This window comes from Tetrao urogallus, assembly GCF_951394365.1.
Source record: "Tetrao urogallus genome assembly, chromosome: 5".
Lineage (NCBI taxonomy): Eukaryota > Metazoa > Chordata > Aves > Galliformes > Phasianidae > Tetrao > Tetrao urogallus.
The window spans coordinates 43,314,484-43,336,319 of NC_136818.1; the positions used below are offsets into that span (position 1 = coordinate 43,314,484).

The 21,836-nt window shown below is 35.7% G+C and overlaps 1 protein-coding gene across 1 annotated transcript in view; it reads right to left on the minus strand.

Annotated features, from left to right (window-relative positions):
- Window positions 1–21,836, minus strand: part of LRMDA (leucine rich melanocyte differentiation associated) — a gene marked incomplete at both ends in the record, with an annotated part of 643,830 nt that overhangs the window by 257,515 nt on the left and 364,479 nt on the right. Inside the window, 1 exon segment of the mRNA XM_079536293.1 lies at window positions 19,311–19,437. Coding sequence (XP_079392419.1) covers window positions 19,311–19,437 — 127 coding nt within the window.

A 21,836-nucleotide genomic window follows, 5' to 3' on the forward strand; every position in this document is an offset into this window, starting at 1 on the left:
GCTACAAAATCTTCTTATCTGGCTCAAATATTCTGCTGCTGAAGGTAATCTGCATGTCTTCCTCTCCCAGGATTTTTCATCATTTATTTCCTTGCCATTTTCCCTTTTCCAATGGTTCCCAAATTTTTCAGTCAAACCACTTGCTTACTGCCACTTACTGTCATAAATTGCTATTTTTCCTAAGCAATGTGCTTTTAGCTCTTCAGCAAAGTAGATGATCAGCTTCTGATAGCAATTCACACATTTGTTAATTTGGGACCAATATGTTCTAGATACACAGAAAAAAAACATCACAAGAATAGCAAAAACTGTTTTCTAGATTGGATAATCCTCAACTCAAGAGTATACTTGAACTATGGCAATACAATGGGTTCAAGAGCTACAACCTTGATTCTCACATATGTTGCTGCCAAGAGAATACTGTAAGATTCTGAAAAAAATACCAGAGATCCAGAGGATAATAAATATACCTAACATTAAAGAAAATGCTTGTTTCAAAGGTCTCTGGTTGAATGGTTACTGGAAATAGACATCCACACATCAGTGGCTGGTATCCCTTAAGTAGCATATGTGGCTGAACCTGAAGTATACTCACCCTTTATGTACATCTGCAAGAACAACCATAAAGTTAAGCTTCTGTCTAGTAGATTTGTTTCCAATGCTATCAGAGGCCTGCCTTATGCAAAAGTACATTACTCTTTTTTATTTATCCCAATAGCTAACAGTAACATAAGAGATCCTAAGGCTTCTAGCAGCGTTGGATTAGTACCATATCAATAAATCCCAATATCAGAGAAAGGATATAATCATATAAAATTCAACATGGTTCTTAAGCTTTTGATTATATTAAAATGATTAAAACAAAGAAATTCTTACATCCTGTTAAATCTAGACTACTGACATCACTGGAGGACTAATTAACACAGAAGTAGTATAAATATTGTAATCATTATGCTGTCATGAGAGAATAAGTTAAAAGTAAAGGATTTTCAATTAAGTACCATATGATAGTTTAAACACAGTTTAGACTTCTTGGTTTCTATCTCTTTTATGGAGGTCACAATTTCAAAACTCTCTTCTGCACCTTTGCAAAGACACTCAGTCAGTTCACTCACTCAGTTCAAAGAGATTCGCAGCTATATTTGGAAAACGATTTTTTGCATCTTTGAAAAATGTATAATATTATAGAGGTAATCAGCATTGCATTAAAAAATAAGTTTCTTAGTTTTAAAATTGCTTACCATTTTATTAAAAGGTAGCTTTTCCCTCAATCCCTCAAATGTTATTTCCAGCAAAACATTATTTCATTACTAATACACTAGGTCAAGGTGTGTTTCAACCATTTTCAGTTATCACTTCACAAAAATTATGGAGCCACACATTAAAAAAAAAACAAAAAACAACAAAAAAAAAAACACTGAATTTTTTTATTATTTATTTATTTAAAGAAGAATATAATCAAACCTTCCCCTCCAAGGATCTAAGAGTAGTACTTTCAAAATTTCCCATTAACTCTAACCTCATTGAAAGTAGTGTCAGAACTGCCAGTAAGTTCAACGGAACCTCGGTGTTCTATTAAAATTGTTCAGACTAAGAAGTTGCTACAAGATTTATATTCTGGCACTTTAATGAAATATCTTACACATGAATGATGTAAATTCTAAATAACAAGGTGTCAGTATACAGGATTAGGATGCAGTTTTAATGGATTCAGCTTCAAAACCTAACGGACTAACACCACTACCTGGTTGCTGATGTGCAGGTTATGTCATAGGTAAACATTCACTTAGTCAGAAATATCTACATAAGTCAACTTCCAATCACAAGATACTTTTGAATGAGTCATAAAACTAGGAGTAGCGTGTATTTGAGAAGGGAGAAAGACAGCCACCATACAGCCTTAGACCAACACTTCTCTATTAGGCATGGGAAAAGAAAAAAAAAAAAAAGCAGGGTTGGCTACTGCTGACCTCAATGATCTGCACACAGAGGAAGCAGCTTTGATATCAACTAACATGTTAATCTATCTCAAATCAAACAGGCAATTACTCTGCTATTTTCATGAATTCTGGGGCAAATATAATTTGATAGTTAGACATTAATAAACCTGTTTCATGGATCTTACCACTATCTGATAAAGAAGCTTTCTTTTACCACTGCTTTAATGTTATTAAATAAAACAAACTCCAATCTAGCTAAATAGGCTTCACAAGTCCTAATCTTAGCCTAAAGCATTCTAATGGATTGACTCTTCCTTACTAGGGCTATATAAATATTTATAAAGACTTTACACAAAGAGCAGATTTGACACAAGGCTTTAAAAGACTTCTCATATACAGAACCTTGAGAAGGAAGAGATTTTGTAAAAACAACGCCACTCCTAGCCCTCAAAAAAACACCCTCTTAAGTCCAGGAGGGATAGTAATAGGACACAAACAATCTGCACACAAATCACATCACAGCCATGCTACCATCTTTCTGCTAATAGTACCTCATGCACTCTGACTACCTCACAAGATTTGTTTCTTACCTTCCCCAGCTGTTCTTCTGGATAGTTTTTCAAAGCTACTAGCATGGGAAAACACAACTTTGCTGGTCTTTTTTCCTCATTTTTGAGTAGAGGACGACCAGCACAGAAAGCCTACAAGAAACCCAGCCTAGGCACCAGTCAAACTAAGCCTAAAAATTCAGCCACAAGATTTATTTCCAATATAGCAAGCTCCTACCAACTGAAAACATTCCACCATTACAGATGAGAAAATGATACACCAGCAATTTAGGTACTTCTTAAGTAGCTACTATTTTTTGCATATCTGATATATTAGCATCTGTCTGAGAGTAAATGAAAGAATATTTTTGACATCCTTGAAGAGATGCATCAATGCTTCTAGCTAAATTTCACCCTGATGATGCAGTGTTTTCATCATTATTACCAATATATAGACCAAAAGAAACTACTCAAATATTCAGGTAGCCATACTAAATGCAAAAAAAATTCAGCTGAGACTTTTCATCACATAAAAGCAAAAAAAAAAAAAAAACAAAAAAAACAAAACAAAACAAAACAAAAAAAAAACTTGAGCTATCATCTAAATAAAGCATTTCAACATCCTGTGACCAAAAAAAGATTTGAAAATAACTTCCAGTGACCTTCTTTGAGACTGCTGGACGGTCTAGATTGCAACATAACTGTTTCCCAGCTGCAAAACTGCAAAAACTTTTTAGTCATGTGCCTTGTTCCTCTAGACCGCACTAAACTTCCTTAAGATTTATAAGGCCTTCACTGAAACATTTTTAATGTTTTTAATTTTTAAGAACTCCATGGATTCTGAGTAATCCCACTACGATAACGTATCAATCGGTGATCTTTGGTTTCCTCTAAGTTCTAAGAAGGAGGTAGAAGGCAAGGCTGTAAGGGACAAGACAACCATTGGCTCTGTGTGCAGATTTTACAAGCCAAACCATATTCCACTAGAGGTTTATCATACGAGAAAAATGAAAAAAAAAAAAAAAAAAAAAAGACTTCCCCACATGCCAAAATATGACCTCAAAAGGACATAGCAAACTCTCCACCAACAACATATCTATTCATTTATACTTGGAGGGAGGTGGAGGAGAGAGAAGAGAAAAAGAGCGGTCATTTATATGAAGAGTTTTTCTCAAGAGAAACTGGTAAACATATGGGAGAGAAAGAGATCCAAAATTTTTGTTGTTATAGACTTGAAATCAACAAGTGGCTATGAAAAAATAATATCTCCAGCTTCATGTTAAAAAATAAATCAGCAAAGTAAAATCCATTCTGTTTTGTTGTTTTCTCCCTTTCCTTACTCACTGAAGCTCTCCAAGAATAGCTCTAAGACTCAGCAGTACAAGTATTTCATGCTTTCTGTACAACAGTCCAATGGACTTGACCTGTAGCTAACTGCAAAGCATGCAAGTGACACACAGTTTCAAACTCAAGTATCTTATCTTTCCACAGAATCACAGTTTCACTGCTTATACCTCACTTCTCCCCCCTCACCCCCAAGAGAGACTACTCCAGTGCCAATACCTCCAACTCTTACTTTAAAACAAACGTTTAGTATACATGTTCTGCTCACAACCAATAATATTAGGCTGCCTAGTTACCTATACCAAGTATTTCATATGAAAATCTAATCACTAGCAATTAGGTATGTATGATATCGGCAGTACCTATAATGACAGTTGTTTACTAGAAAACAGAAAAACATACAGAACAAGACCGTTATCTTTACTTAGATGAAATTTTACAGTCTGAGTTACAAGCACCAGTCTGTTAGCAAAATAACAACAGAGGAAAAAAATAGCAGAATGCAATAACAAAAGAAAACCAAAACTGCACTGTTATGCTAGGATGAATCCACTATCTTGCTTACAGAATTACCCGTTAAACTCAGTCATGTTGAAATAACACCACCAGAGGAAGATCCTGACCTCACAGCATGACCAGAGATAGTCATGTATTATTTCAATAAAACGCTTTTCTTCCTCGTTCACATACTTCCTTTACATATTCACACTAATAGTCCTTTTGATAAAACCCTTCAGAAAATAATTAGCTTTAATAGCTCTTCTGCAAATAAAGCTTCACAACTTGGTGCAAATATAAATGAGTTTTGCAAAGCAAAACTTAAGTCTTCAGAAGAATTACAAGAAAAAAAAAAAAAAAAAAAAGATTATAGGTTTCCTCTTCTGCAGGGAAAATGTGCATTTGTTATAAATGCATCAAATCCCCTAAAAACTACACCCATTGAAATTCGGTATTTAGGCTGATTTGCCTTCCAAATCGTATAGACAACACAGTTGCATACAATCTTTAAACAAGTACAACCACAGAGAAATGCAGAGAGATTTAAGAGAAATAAAAGCATGATCAGCTAGCTTGTAATCTTCTTTTCTCTTATTCCCCTCCCTACAGCTGCACTAAATTGCCTGTTGAGAACAATAACATATTTGTGCTTTTATAGGTAGAATGATTTGTATTATATAAAGATTTGGCTAACAGAGTAAAGATGCATTCACACTGAGCTGGATTACATGCTGTTAATAATTTTCTGGATGCTCTAAGGGACTCATAATTCTGGACGACTAAAGATTAGCATTTGAATATATGCTTTCTAATACATCTCAGTGCAGATTTCTTTAATTTAGTTTTTGCCGCTTTTCTGGAACAACACTAACGAGAAATCAAATCTGTGAAACCATTTTGGAGGAAAAAAGTGTACCACAATCAAGTTTTTATCCCTCACGTCCACACACTCCTAAGAGCATACAGAAAATCTGTCCTTTCCTGACTCCAATATCATTTCAATAGCTTTCATTAGAACATCAGAATAGCTAGAATTTGTGATTAGGACTGTGGTACTGTTCTATGCATGCTGAGTAACGAATCTCAGAACAGAATGCTGTTCTGAATAAAAGTTGAAGATACCTAGAAAGCTAGGTTAGATTCTGTTTCAGAAAATAATCTTAACAAAGATTATTTCGGTAAAAATAATGAAATACATCACATTGCAAATAAATACCCCTCAAAACATACTTCTGCTATTGAGTCTAAACTTCAATACAGACTGAACTCTTTATTTTTGTTTTTATGTCTCTTTTGGCCACCATTTGCTAAGTACTGATATCCTTTATAAACTATGCCTTTCCATATTTTTTGAAGTAGTTAGTTCTTCAGAACAGTCTTAAAGTCCATGGCTGCCTAATAAATGTTATATCTTCAGACAAATACAGCTGGGAGCATATTACAGCATTTCTTATTTAATAAATTACTTTTCTTAACACGATAAGGTTCACCTAGCAAGAACATATTCACTGGACAAAACACACTTTTCATGACCCTTGGTCGTCAGTTATAATTATTTGTCTGGTCCCAGTTGATTACAGTGTAAACAAAGGCTGATAAACCCACATTGGCTGCATGTATTTATTACATTATGGCACAGCTGCCAACTGTCTAACCGTTCTAATAAAAAACTATTTTCTAAGGTTTATGTTTTATTGCATGTATGACTCCCTTATTGGTTAGCATTTTGGAGTTGTGGAAAAGGTTATGAATTTAGAAACTGACTGCATTCATATCATTTTTAAAACTTAATGCTATTTTATTAAAGACATATGGGCCTCCAAAGTACACATATTAAATGTCATGTAAGAAAAGTAGCAGTTTAAATCATGGTCAAATTCATTTTTGACGTGACTCCTGAGGCTTCCCAAGATCTGAACTATTTCTTTGTAAATCTGGCAGTTTAACCACACTCATAAATCACTTTCAAAGCATATTATTTCTTAATTTTACTGCATTAGAGAGAATTTGGCCTACACAGTGAACTGTTTGTAACCGTTATGTGAACAAAAGTTGTATATTTAGTCTTACAGTGTGGGAAGGAAGAAAATCTTAATTTTCCAAATATGAATATACTTCTTATTTTAACCCAAATGATACATTTCCTAATGAAACTTGCCAGAGTAAGATATGCAGGATGGTTTGCTTTATTGACGTAACAGAAATCTCCATCTTCTTTTGCTTCAAGCTCATAAATTAGAAACACAATGGTAACTGTAAGTTAATCATTAAGCAAATAGCCCACAGGTTCTTTGATGAGAAAGAATGCCTAAGGTTTTCAAGCCCCACCAAGACTGAAGAGAAATAAATCATCTTTGAGACAGCACATAAAGTCTCATGTATTTACTAGGCACTTTGATATAATGCCATTTGATACACTAAAAATGAACCATACCTTAAATAAACTTAAAAATTAAATTCAAATAACTTAAGGACAGATTCACTGCCCGCTAAAGCCATACAAAACCCTGGCTCCAAAACAGATCACTCTCAGAACAGGATTCAAAGAAGTGCCTTTTTTGAAATGTGATTGAAACTTTATTTTCAAAAGACTTCTGTGATTCTGATTACAATGTGTGTGTTTTCCTATGAATACTTTGTTCCTGTACTCCGTGAATAATAAGCTGGGACAACTTCTCGTAGAAGGTTTATACTCTAATTTCTTCAAACAGGATGCTAGTCATTAGTCACACATGATTTCAAGCTTTTTTTTCCCACATTCTGAACCTCTTATTTTCTCCTGAAATAGGGATGCATAACCAAAGTCAGCAGATCTTCTATGTTTTATGTCACTGAAATTATTTGCAAAAACAGCCAAACAATCTTCAGTCAAGGTTTTCAAGAAAGGCACAACACTGATCTGTAAAGTGGCAGGGGTGAAAATTTGAAGTTTAAAGAAATAAAAATTAAAGTTGGTGGAAGCACTTTAAGAGCTGTAAAAGATGTTTAGATCAATGCGAGCATATGCATGCATTCCGCATAGATCAGTAAAGATTTCAGGTGTGCAAGCTGAGTGCACAAAGACTGTTCTACTACTCCTAAAGTCATGTGAAAATCTGTTGCTTTGTACAAAACCAAGCAATGTTTTCAATGACCAGCCTCATTAGGATGAACTATAATTAACACTATGTTCTCCAACCAGACATGGAATAAAACTATTTTCCCTGTATTTCAACAACACAAAGTTAATATTAGCTTCAGCTAACACCCAAGAACCAGAATCTGTACACTCAGTATGATTTTAAGGGAGCAGATGCAACTGTGCTACATCCTTTTTCTTTTACAGATGGAGCAGTTTTAAAAACACATGAAGCAAAGAAGTTAAGTATTTCTTACAAAATATACTTTTGGACTATATATTTCTGGTAAGAGTGACAAGAAGGAGAAATATCAGTCCTTCTCTGAAAACTTTTTTTTAGTACTTTTATTAGTACTTTTTTTCTTGAAACAGCCCATAAACCAGCTATAGATTGATCATATTTTTACTCATTAATGAAGAGAGAGTGACTTCGAGTATTTGAGCTTTTAAGAGATGACCTCATCACAACCAGTCCTCTGTGCCTCTTGGATACATTTTGGCTGATGATATCAGTGTGAGGGAGGATTATTATTATAATGCTCTAGGGTTCTTAAACTGGCAATATTTTGCAGTATACAGTAACTTTTTAGAGCAACAGGAAAGAAGAGATTCAGCCACCTTATGGTATCTAGGCCTGGCCTTCCTTGGTAACTCCAGAAAGGCTTGCTTCTTCCAGGCACTTGACCTACCATCCCAAGAGGCACCTGCTTCATACAACATGGCATTAGACTGGTATTTTTATTCCTGCCCATTATTTCCAAGGTGACTAAAAATATTAACCAATATCAGGTATATTTATCTTATTTTCCTTTTTGTTCCTGTTCTCTCTTTCCACCCATCTAATTTGACTATGTCAACACTAAAAACGCTATGTTAATCTCACAGCAGAATGCTAAATTTTGTGCTTGCACCACTTTGTATATGGCAAAGTCATGGTCCTTTATCCCTAGATCTTCACACCTTAATGTGTAACACGATTTTTGTAAACTACAATTCCACTGATGTCAAAAGAAATTATGTATGATAAAATCCACCTCTGTGAAATTGGAGCCTATAGCATTATCAAAGACATCATTAAAAATGCCACTGAGCAACCAAAAGTGTTTTGCTAATGACAGACAAAAACAAATACTGGAGGAATAACTATTTGCAAAGAATGACACAAACTGTTTCTTATTTTTTAATTTCTTGAGATGGAGTATAGGAACTTCACTACTACAAGAAATTAAGTACATCATAGGAGAAAATTTCTTGAAAGAATTATATTAGTGAAGGTAGAAAAAAAGAAAAAAAAAGTGGCCATTCAAATCACACGGGAAGATTTATGGTTTTATGATTTTTGGTTATTGGTATTCTACATCACAACATCAAAGATCTAGTAACATGTAACTACTTCCAAGTAACTACTTTCTCTTCAGCATCTACGTTCCTCAATAATCAAGTAGTGGGGAAGAAGAAAGTAAGAATGAGGTGAAATTTACAGCAGAGAAATAAGAGTACCATGAAACACAGAGAAATTACCTACAAACACTGGGAGAAACTTCCAGTAATAGAAATCCTTGGATTTATAAGAGGAAGAAGGACTACAGAAACAGAAGAGAATATAGATATGTAAAGACGAGAAGTCTTATAATGTATAATCTTTAATCAATAATATATATTTCTCACAATTATTCTTTTCATGATATTGAATTGAACATGAGTGTTCAAGAAAACAAATATTATTAAAGCCCTATACACCTATCTTTTGTTTTCCTTCTTCAAAACATCACCAACCTAGAACTATGGCAATGATAGATTCATTGATTTGAAAGAATGTTATAATTCTGAGAACATTAGAAATAAAACTATTCAGAAGTTCACACTATTCAGTTTCATATCTGAAAACCACCTTTCTAAAACAAACAAACAAACAACAAGAACAGCAGCAGCAGCAGCAACAACAACAAAAAAAACCCTCAAGCGCTGAATATAAGCTCTAAGATGAGAATGCCTAATAACTTGGATAACATCACACTCAACTCAGTTTACATCATTATCATCCTGAGAGCATAGTGTCCCTTCCTAGAAGGCACGCTACCAGGATGATCATAAATTATTTTTGCTTTCATTTGCAGTGGCCCTTGTGACCATGTTTATCTCCAACAGTTGGTGACCTTTACTGGTCAGTAAAACAACAAAGACAGCTTAACACCACAGCACAAGTACGCACTGTAGAATTTGCCATGAAAACCATTTCACATCTAATCGTACTCAAAACAAGAAAAAATATTGTCAGTGGGGCAGCTATTTCCAACTTTTGAACCAGATGCTTCACATTTGCTAAATTATAAGTAAAGTCTTCAGTAGTGCGTCACAGTTCCAGCCTGGCCTAGTTCTGTGACTAATGAGGCAAAGGGACCCATAGACTCACACCCCAAGAAAGGGGGAAGACAGGGAGATGGGCCCAGGGAAAGAAAAACAGCAGCAACAAGCTAAGGAAGAAAACTAATTTACTAAATATGATATCAGAATGGAAGATAGCACAATGTAATACAATATAATTGGAATTGAAGCTAATAAATCAAATAAAATGAGAGAGAGAGTGTCCAAAACCAATGGCCTCACACTAATGCTGTAGGCAAGACGACTAGGGAGCACAGATGAGCAGAAAACAGCCTCGTGACTCCCAGTCAGTTTTATCTTTCCCTCTGAACGGAAAACAGAAATGGAATAATGAAGTCGCAGAAGGGATCTGTAGTTCACTCTTCTCTTTTGAGACCAGAACTGCAGCACTAACTCTTTAACTCCTAATGTACTGCAGGATGTTATGATGGGAAATATAAATAACAAGGCATAAAGTCACAGCGGTAGCGATAGCTGGCTTCTGATTTTCTGTCTCAGAAATCTTTCTGTAACATCATACTACCTCTCAGGAAAAAAATATATATATAATTGGATCTTTATTTTGTGGCTAGGAATTAACATATATTCTAACAATTACACTCAGTTCAACTTATTTCAATGAGAATGACTCATCATCATGATTGAGAGCACAAGACACATACAGTGCCTCTAAGAAAAAAAGATTACCATCTATAGAAAGAAAAGAAGAGATGCAGGCCAGCCCAGAATTTGGCGTAAGCAATACTAAATCCTTTTTGTGGGAAAAAGGGGAATAAAGTGCAACATATGAACATCTCCTATTCCCAAAAATGCTATCATCTGATAATAAGACCCGTTGCGCTAGATTTTTGAAAGAAGGAAACACAAAGGAGTGCAGTGCTACTTGAATAATAGCAGCATTTCCATTTTCACAAAAACAAACAAACAAACAAAAACTTACAGAAAAAAATTTCTAGTCACATTGATCCATAGGGAATAGAAAACAAATCATGATTCTTGCCCTAATGTCTGATATCCTTACATCCTACTGAACAGCAATTTGTTAACTGGAATAAGTCAGTTGATTATAAGCCATATAGCAAAAGAAGGAGATATAAACCCCAGAAAAAAATAAGGTTAAAAAAAAAAAAAAAAAAAAAAAATTGCTCACCCTTTCTGATGATCAGTATCAGCTCAAGAGGAGTGTAATCTCTATCCAGAGTGATAGCACTCCCTCAGCTGCTAACCCTTAAATGATGGCCAAGTTCCACACCTTCCGTTCACACAAGTGCATTGCTTGCAGCTGAGCTCCCTTGGTTAGCAACACCTTCTTACTTGGTGCCCAACCTTTAGTTCAAGCTGTGACCTGGCAATTCCATGGCAATAAGCCAAAAGCCAGAACATGTGCTTGCAGAATCCAATAACTGAAATTTCCATAGTTCTGAACCCAAAAATCACAGAGTCTTAGAATGACTTGGGTTGCAATGAACTTTAAATATCATCTAGTTTCAAACCTCCTACCACAGGCAGAGTTGCCAATCACCAGATCAGGCTGCCCAGGGTCCCACTCTACCTGTTCTTGAACACCTTCAGGCATGGGGCATCTGTAACTTCTCTAGGCAGCCTGTGCCAGTGCCTCAACACCCTCTGAGTAAAGAATTTCTGCTTAATATCTAACTTAAATCTCCTTTTTTTAGGTTTAAGACCATTTCTCACTTGTTCTATCACTGTGCAAAAAGTCAGTCTTCCTCCTGTTAATAAGTTCCCCTCAAGTACTGGAAGGTCACAAGGAGGTCTCCCCAGAGCCTTCTATTCTCCAGGCTGAATAAATCCAGCTCCCTTAGCCTTTCTTCATAGAAGAGGAGCTCCAGCCCTCTGAGAATCTTTGTGGTCTCCTCTGTCACTTCTCAGTTGTGCTGGGGACCCCCGGCCTGGATGCCTTACTCTAGATGGGGCCTCATACATGCAGGATACAGTTGGTCTTCTGAATGCAAGCACACACCGCTGGCTCGCATCCAGCTTTTTATTCACCAGGACCCCCAAGCCCTTCTCTGCAGGACTGTTCTCAGTGAGTTCTCTCTGTCTGTACATATATTTGAGATTGCCCCAACTCAAGTGCAGCACCTTGCACTTAGTCTTGTTAAACCTCATTAGGTTCATGAGAGCCCATTTTTCAAGCATGTCCAAATAGATGAGTGGTGTCACCCCAAGGTCTGTCTTGGGAGCTTTAACATCTTTATCAGTGACACAGACAGCGGGATCAAGTGCACTCTCAGCAAGTTTGTGGACAAACCCAAGCTGAGTAGAGAAGCTGATATGACAGGAGGAAGGGTTGCCATTCAAAGGGACCTGGATGAGCTTAGAAAATGAGCCTATGTTAACCTAATGAGTTTCAACAAGACCAAGTGCAATGTGTTGTAGCATTGTAATTGGGACAGGACAATCCCAAGTATGTATACAGTCTGGGAGAAGAACTCACTAAGAGCAGCCCTAACAAGAGGTACTTGGGGTCATGGTGAATGAAGCATGACACTATATATAAGTGTATACATATGTGTATATGTATATATATGTATATGTGTATACACACAGTTAAATGTAAGTAGCTCCAAAAATAACATCCCCTCTTTATTTCCATGGAAATTGTAACAGATACAAAGAGCATAATAAGAATTTTTGAAAGAACAAATTTTCAGCTACGAAATATTTTTTTTCAACAGTTTCCATGATTAGCTATACTTTTTCTCAAGTGATGAACAAGACCCTTCATGCCATGCATGTAAAACCCTGCACCAGTGGAGGTGACCCACTGTCAATGTCGCCATTGTTGAAAAACACCTCCTCACTTTATTAACTGTGCTAACACCCACTGTTTGGTCTCCAGAAACATTCAGTAAGCTTTTATGTCAAAGGGTGCCATTTTTTCTGCATGGATGAAGTCAATGACACACCTTCATGCTTCCATGTCAGACGCCATTTTGTCAGATTGCCCCTCTGCTGCCATCTGTCATGTGCTAACAAAATGTAACAGAATACTGGTGGGAAGCTTCAACCTCTACTGCCATCTCGCCAATATTTGTCTCTGATGTCATGGGACAATACAACAAAATAGGAGGCATTAGTTTCAGAGCATGTATAAAACAGAGGTGGTAAGCAAACTGTCATGCTAGCTTCTTCAATTAAACAGATGTGTTAAAGATGCACATTGCCTATTGCCATTCATCAGAGAACTTCCAGGTGCTTTAGAATCATTAGGTAACTCTTACAAAGGGATTACAACTGAAAGATAGGCACCTTTCAGGTGCAAAGTAGCAGCTGGTTAACTAGCACTCTGTGACTGTACATAATATTTTAGGGCAGAAGGTGGAGAAGAATGTCTTAGTAAATTCAGACTGCAGAGAAATCCATGGAGGCAGAATGTAATTACCTGAATTGGAACCAGGCCACAGCTCCAAGACTAACACACCTTCTACGTGAAAAGTGCATCAGGATCATTATTGGTTAAAAGGACACTGACTTCATGAAAATCATAAAATTTTTTTGAAGGAAATATTTTAGGAAAGAGATATCACCCTTTTCATACTGTATCTTCAATACAATGAGATACTGAAATGTAATCTGCATATTACACTCCCAAAGAACTAAATACATATTGTTTTTTCAAGAAATATTGCCCTGAGAACAAACAATTGAGAAAAAGTCTTTCCTCCTTTTACCCTAACACACCTATGACCCACCTATCTATTCTTCTTTCATGACAGACAGAATTACAGCTGGTTAGGCAAAGAGAATACATTCTTTTACTGTTTCAATAGCTGTGTGCTTTCAGCTTAGTCCTCGCATTTTCAACTCATTGCTTTTCTTAAACTTCACAGACTAAAGCTCTCTCTCTCTAATCTTGTGATCTGTCATATGCCAAGACACAAAATACAGAAGAAAAGAAAAATCTTTTCCCTTAAAATTTCTTAGCTTGCAGTCTTCAATGCTGTATGCATGGTGCTTACTCTTCAAACTCTTCCTAACTAAAATTTTCATCTTCAACTTTACTATCATAATTTTCTTCTAGTCTCCTTTAGATATTGACCTCTGCTTTTCTCTCCTTTCACTACTTTTTTCCAAGCTGGCTTTCTGAGCACTTTAACATTGTTGTCTTTACAAGCACTTGGAAGACAACTTTTTATCTGCTGGCCTTAGAAGACAGTTGCAGGTCCCATTACTAATTCCAGGGGCAAAAGTTCTCCCACATGATGCACAAATTCAAAGACAGACTAAATTTATCATTAAGCTTCTTCAGTAGGACAACATATTACCTAGCAAGCGCTACTCTGATCTGCTGCCGATCGTACACAAAGACAGAAAGATCTATTTCTCCTACAGCTCTCCTTCCTATGTACATTTAATTTGATGTGTAACAGTAGGAGAAGGTGCTACCACATATCACTCATTACTGAATCGTTTTATCCATAGACTTCACATCAGGCAAGATTCAATCCACTGTTACCCCACTTATTGCCCAGTAAGCTCCTGTACTGTAAGTGAATGTTCGTAAGTCCACATACATTTCTCTTCAACCTCATAGGCATCTCCTACAGACCTTCATCAGTCATTTGAAGAAATACCAGCTTTCCGTTTATTAGTCTAATATATAACTTTGCAGTTACACTCTTAAACCACTTATTCAGACTGTGCACAGTCAGAATTAGATTTCCCATTTCTTAAAATCTCATATCATAATTTTCCCTATAAGCCCCATGAGATCTCACAAAGTATTTTTTCTCTCAGCTATCATATCCATATTTTGAGAACTCGTTTTTTGTTACTGTAAAAATTGAGGATAGTTTTACTGACTGTAAAAAGTCTTCTGAACAGAGTATTCTTGCATTTATGAATAGGACTGTTCAAATTCTGTTTCTGGACTCACGGTGTTAAGTTCTGAGTTCACATACGTTTGGCAAACAGACAACTATTATGGACAGTTCCTTAAAATGCTTACGCTTTCCAAGTGCAAAATGGACAGCTCAGCATGTCAAAGAATAGCATCACAGTTACAGTGTCTTGAAGTCAATATTACTGCATCATAGTCTACCTTGGAATCTTAAATTCATGGTTTTCTTCTTTTTACTACATGAAACTTTGACATAATGGACCATAAGGAGGTCTATTTTGTAGAAGCTATCTCAAAGAGGTACCTTACTATCCAGCAATTCACTGACAAAATGGGTCTTTACACTTTAAAAGTCCTTGGTTCTACATCAGCTTCAAACGCTTTAAGCGCATAAGCCATGATTTCTACACAGTGATGGTAGGAGAATAAGAACTATGAGCTGACAAAGTCTTATCTGTCACCTTTTATTTAGTCTTTAAACGTAGCCCCCATTTTCTTAATTCAGATAGAGGTAAATAGCAGTCCATGAGACATGTTAGTAAAAAGGCCTGGTGTACATTTTAGGAAGAGACAGGATATATATTTAAGAAAATTATGACTTTTTAAAATAGTTATGGACAAAAATCCCTGGAGCCCCTCTACAATTATCTGATTGTAATGGAATTTTTTTAAAAGCATCAGTCACTTTTATATTATAGAACTTCCTATGATCTTAAACAAAAGAAAACTGACAAACTAAAACCAGAACTATAGATTTTAGATTTCCTTAATTCTTTAGCTGCACCATTAAATATTTAGTCTAACTATCATAATAAAACAAACATTCTCTATCCTCCAGATCACAGCATGAGCAAGAATCACATACTGTTAACGACACAAAAAACAGATACTAGACTTTTCTTCTACTTAAGGGTCTTCATTTCATTCCTTGGAAAAAAGGAAGTACAAATGATTATAATTTGTGAAGAAAATAATACATCCGAGAGGAAAAAAAAAAAAATCAAAATACTTTTGTTGTACAGAATTTCCTTTATATTCACTGGACAAGATGTTCCTGGTAAAGATGCTATAAAACAAAACAATTTGGAAGTATACCCACATATTCCTGCTAATGATTTGGTCCTATGAACTTCAAGACTGCTATATCTGACCAAATATACACTGGTTGCTTTTGCCACTATAACTGATAAAAATCTTAACCTTGAAAATACAGTTTAAATTAAAAAAAAAAAAAAAAAAAAAAAAGCTGCTGGGCAGAGGGGCTACAAAATACAGGGAAATATACACATTTTTTAAAAGCAAGTACTCTTACTCAGTACTAAGCAATAAATTTAAAGAGAACTAAAACAGTATGTAAGCACAGAAACACATTTTATATATAATGAATATACCCACATTTTATCATCTAGATTAAATGATCACGGATACAGACCTTTAAAAAAATGAAATTATGATCCCTTTGATACTTCATCACTTCATTTTGTTTATATATATCATATACAATATAAAAATATGGCATCTTAAAATGGATTTTCAAATGATATTCTGTTTCACGTCTCAATTTTTGAGATTAAACATTTAGAAGCACAATTCATATACAACCTATGAACTAAGGGAGAGTACAGTTTTAAATAATTATGTCAAAGAAATGACAACTGTACTCATAAGAGCAGGATAAATAATTAGAAAGCTGGGACATAATTAAGCAATTTTGACTGTCATATTCTTAAGCTGTCATTCTGATGTGAAGAGCTGTCAAGCCCAGAAACACACTTCACACTGGACAGGCATCTTCCACTCTGATCTACACTTATGTCAGTGAAATGGGGTCATGGTCTGGTCATTAAATAAAGCTACCTCATCTGGCTCAATTCCTCTTCTCCAGCTAGGCTTACCAAATCTTTATTAAAATCAGACATGATACTATGTTCAATATTTTGACAAAAGAAAACACAAGCATCACAGAAAAATGAAGTTTAGCTCACTTACATAAAGAGATGGAACCGTGCATTGTAATATTAAACTGTTTTCTAATAAATGACTGCATCTTTCATTATGACTGCACCATAAGACAGCCATATCACAAACAGATGCATTTTAAACAAAGGATGAAAAGAAGCAAAGTGAAAGAATAGTGTTCTGTTACAAATATGAAAAAAAAGAGGGAAAAATGAAACTCTAAAAATTTGTACAAAATACAAATATTTATGAGTGATGACTGGTGATTGCCACATACTTTTGCATTTCAGCAAAAGCGAGTTAGTCAGATGGAAATTTCTTGCTTTTATTCTCATTCTGTATATTTTTTCTTCATGGGGTATTTTGCACTCTCACGTTTTTTGCGTCAAGAGTAAGATGTAAACAGCTCCCCAGATCGCAGCCTCTTTAGATCATCAGTGTGCTTTTTATGCTGAATAAGCCATACCATCTCCCGCTTACCACAATGGAAAGAGGGACTTAGATTTAGTTTAGCTTTCTTTTTTTTTTCTTTTTTCCTCTAGAAAAAGTAAGTCTGATTGGTTCACTGTTGATATTACACTATTTCATATTACACTATTACATATTTCCATGTGGCATCCACTAATAACAAACGCTAATGATTCTAACTCCACTCCTGGCAAACACAGTCTGACATGGTAGATACTAACTTAGGAAGACAGAAAAAGATCTACTGAGGAAGCTTGTTAACAGCTGGCTCTTGCATCACTAGGTCAACACCTTATGTAGTTTTTTCTGAAGACCAATGCAGAGTCTGCTGCAGTGTACTATCCTCTAGCTAGTTTCAGAAAGCTTGGGATATATTACCAGTATCTATCCGCTAAATTAGGCTGAAGCCGGTCAAAATTCTCAACAATTACATAACAGAGGGATGAATGAACATGCTGATACACCAGATTAATTTCGTAAGGAAACCTGAAGGCTGGAGAACAAAAATCATTATATATCCAATAGATAGCATATGATGGAAGTTGAAAGCACAGTTATTGTGCACATCATCTTTGTAACACAGGTGAATGCTGCTTCTCATTGTCTTTGAGTATAGCTATAAGCAACTGCATGCATACATATCAACATTTGAAAATATCTTTGCACAAAGGAAACTTTCAGTGTTCTCACAGAGTTTGCACACAGACATAAAGCATGAATATCCTAGGAAATGAGCATGAATTCAAAACAATTTTTAGATGTTTATAATATCTCAGATTGGGTTCTGTACCCAATTTAAATTTTGTTTTAAATTAGCCACTTCTGTAACATGTGTATAATTTCATATGATGAGGATAATTTGGTAGTGCCTTAAAAAGCATTATTTCATGTAATGAAAAGCATTTACAGTGATTTTACCATCAGCAATTTGTACCAAACCATTTACAAAGAAGGGGGGAAAAAAATTTAATGAAACAACAATAACAATAAATTTGTGTCTTTGACAATTTTGATGAAATAAATGTAGGTTTAATCACGACAGTGGGCAAATAATTCAAAACTATACAAAGGATTCATAAAAGTGCTATTCCTACTTTTGTGAGGTAATTTACTCTCAGCTGCTGACTTGGAAAGAGGTTTCATCCAGAAAAGGTCTTATACTATTGAACTGGTTAAAATTTAAACAGCAGACTCTTGAGTGAAAAATCTAATTGGCAATAAAGTTAAGAGAGTACTACATCTGATATAAAATAGGGATGGAAGAATTATAAAAGCACACAGCATACACATGACATACTTAATACATTTCAACTCTTGCATTTTGCCAGATTCAGTAAAAATGGTTTGCTCTGAAGAAGATATCCACAACAGCTTAAACATGCATAATTTCCTTTAGCACACATATGATAGCTGAAGTAACTGAAGGCAGAAATAAAGAATGCTCAAAAGCTATGCTTGTATCTGAAGTATTAGCATTTTAATAGTTACCTACGAATCAATCTGAATTGATTTATTATGCACAGCAATTTTACTTGTGATAATGTATTTATCTAGTGACAGTATTATGCTACTGAACAGTGCGTTTCCACAACTACTATGTTGTTATTCAGCATTACTGGAAATCTGCAATAAATTACTAATGGTACAAAACAGTACACAGACAACAGGTAGACCAAAAACTTGAGTGAAGTTTTAAGAAAGATCTACAGCACTGCAACACTCAAACTCAGTGTTGTTATCTTGTATTGATCAGCAAAAGCAAAAAGAGCTAAAGTGGAGAAATCACATTTACATTATTTGCCTCAGCAGTATGCACTGAGTTTATGAAGTGGTATCAAAAGCTCAGATTACTTAAGCTTTTTCTGATGTTGTCAGTGCTTATTAGCAGGACACCACATTAAGAAATATCATAGAAAATTAGAATCATCTGTTCCACTAACAGCTAATAAACACTGTAGGTGTGAGCCCTGCAACAGACATTTGTGCATAACACAGATGGCAGGGAAAAACTTGTAATAAAAACTGCATTCTTTTACAATAGCATATCATATCATTCTTACATATATTTAGACAAGACAAAAAAAACCACATTCTTTTAAGCTCAGTGACACATATTGGATTTTGGAGCTGTATTAAAACAGTATTAATGAATAATATATTGTCTCCTTTTTCTTTTACTTTCCTACCTTAGCATCCTTGGGTTTAACCACTTTCATGAATGCACCTCTAACCAGAGCTTCCTCTCTCTCCTTCCTGGTTACTTGCCGAGTATCAAGAAATTTCAGGTTTTTCAACTTGTGCAGAACAAAGTACCTGGCAGATAGCAACAAGCATAGAGTTAAAATTCAGTAATGAACAAAGATATACTCACAAATGAAATTATTACAACAGAAATAAATAGCAAAGAGTCTTTATTTCTTCTCTCTCCTCTCTCATGCCCTTTCCATGGAATGTAACTTATGTGAAAAGTTACTATACTTTGTCTGAAATTAAACTTTTTATAGGTTGCCCATAACAATTTAATAACATGTAGATCAAATAGGTCAGAATATTGTCACCTTGTACATGTATATAATCTAAAGATATTACTGAGGTATGAGGCATAGTCAGGAATAATATAAATTGGAAATTATTTTTAGATTGCTGGTTTAGACTTCTGAGTAATTTTAAGAATTCCATTCCATGTTGCAGGGAAAAAAACTGATCTGAGGCACCAGAGTTTCCAGCAAACAACCATTTGCAAACACTTCTTCACATTTATATTACATTTTCCTAAGAACTAAATTATCAGCAACACCAGAGTCTCATGTGAATAGTAAATCAGGGGGAAATGTGATTTTTCTTCTTCCATACATTCTGAAATACACTCCTTCGTCTTGACAGGAGTGTGTGTCAGCGTTCTCTTAGCATCAAACAAAAATTTGGCAAAAGAAGACGTGGAGAGTTTTTCCAAGAGTCTACTCTCCAGAACTAAGTTTTGCCACATTTGGAAGCAGAATTTCAATTTGGTCCTGCCAGGAAACAAGGTGATCATAAGGCACGGACTGAATGTGGAAGCACTCAGGGAGAGACCATTTTTCAAAAAATATTCTCACAGTTCAAAGTTTCCATTAGTATTCATCAGTATCCTATATATCCTTTTTACTCAAAGCGCAGCAAAAGTTTAGTTGCAAAAAGTACCATCAATTCCTTGTATGGAGAAGCAGAGAACACAGTAGATCAGAAACAAAGTAAGACACATGACTATAGCAAATCAAAATACCAAACCACCTCACATACATGTTATTTACATTTAGTCAATCAAATGTGAAGCAGCCTTTGCAAAGTGAGGAAGTGCCCAGCTTCCTGAATGGGGGGTAAAAAAGTGCTTGATAATGTCGCCCATGCCTAGCTGCTTTTCATAAACATCTAGTCAGTCAGAAGGTCTGTTAAAAAAAGCAAGTCATCTGGCAGTGGAAAGAAGAAATTGTAGCAGAAAACCATGCATAAAACAGTATTTTGAAACAGAACTTCTCTAAAAAAGAAATTATTTTAAAAGGTAAGAGTTATCTTATAATTCTGTCCTCAAGGCCAGATGGGCACTTGAAAAAGACTGTAAGTCTCTCCACCTACAACCAAGGAAAACGTAATGCTGTAAAGAAATCATTCAGCCAAATACAACTTTCTTTTAAAGCAATAGCCTCATAAAATTGTTAATGAGTGAACTGAAAATGCTCAGTACTGAAAAGCTCAGACCATTTAAATGAGAATCCTGACTATAGAATCATAGAATAGAATCATAGAGTAATTAAGGTTGAAAAAGATGTTTAAAATCATCTAGTCCAACTTTTCACCTATCTGGGATCTATCTGGCTGACCGGGAATGCTTATAGATGGTGGAAACCATCTCTGCCAATTCTCTCAGCCATCTGGCTCCACGGACTTGTGACAGTCTAGATGGAGTAGGTTTCCAACATCCTCCATCTGGATCATGGGGTGTTTATTCTGCTCCCCATCCCAGACTTTCAGTTCAGGAGATAGATTACCCTGAGGATAGCTGGTCTGAATATCAAAAATAGATGTAAAGAAAGCATGGAGATTTCAGCCTTCTTTTTGTCCTCAGTGATCATGCTTCTCCACATCTAGGAAAGGATAGAGGTTCTCCTCAGCCCTCCTCTTACTATTAACATATTTATTAACAAAATTTTTGTTGTTTTTTACTAAGTTGCCAGGATGAGTTTACGCTTTTGCCTTTCTAATATTCTGCCTGCATATCCTAGCAACTTCTCTGTACTCTCTCTGAGTTGCCCATTCTTCCTTAGGAGGTAAGCTCTTTCTCTCCCAGAGTCTCAGCAAAAGTTCTCTGTTCATCCATGCTGGACTTCTTCCCCTCCAGCTCACCTTACAACACATGGGGACAGTTCCTCCTGCACCTTTAAGACTTCCTTCTCAAGGAACATCCAGCCTTCCTGGACCTCCTTAACTTTCAGGGCAGACTCCCAAGGGATTCTTCCAGTGCCTGAATAGTTCGAAGTGGGGCCTCCAGAGGTCCTTGGCTGCACTTCCACTGACCTCCCTCCTGACTTCACCAAGAACAGAGAGTGGTTGCTCTACTTAAGACAGATGATAGTATAAGAAGAATATGGAGGAGAATCACCTTGAAATCGCATCATGTTCTGAGGCCATTTCTTAAGCAATACTACTGATCAGTAGAGACAGGCACATTCACATGC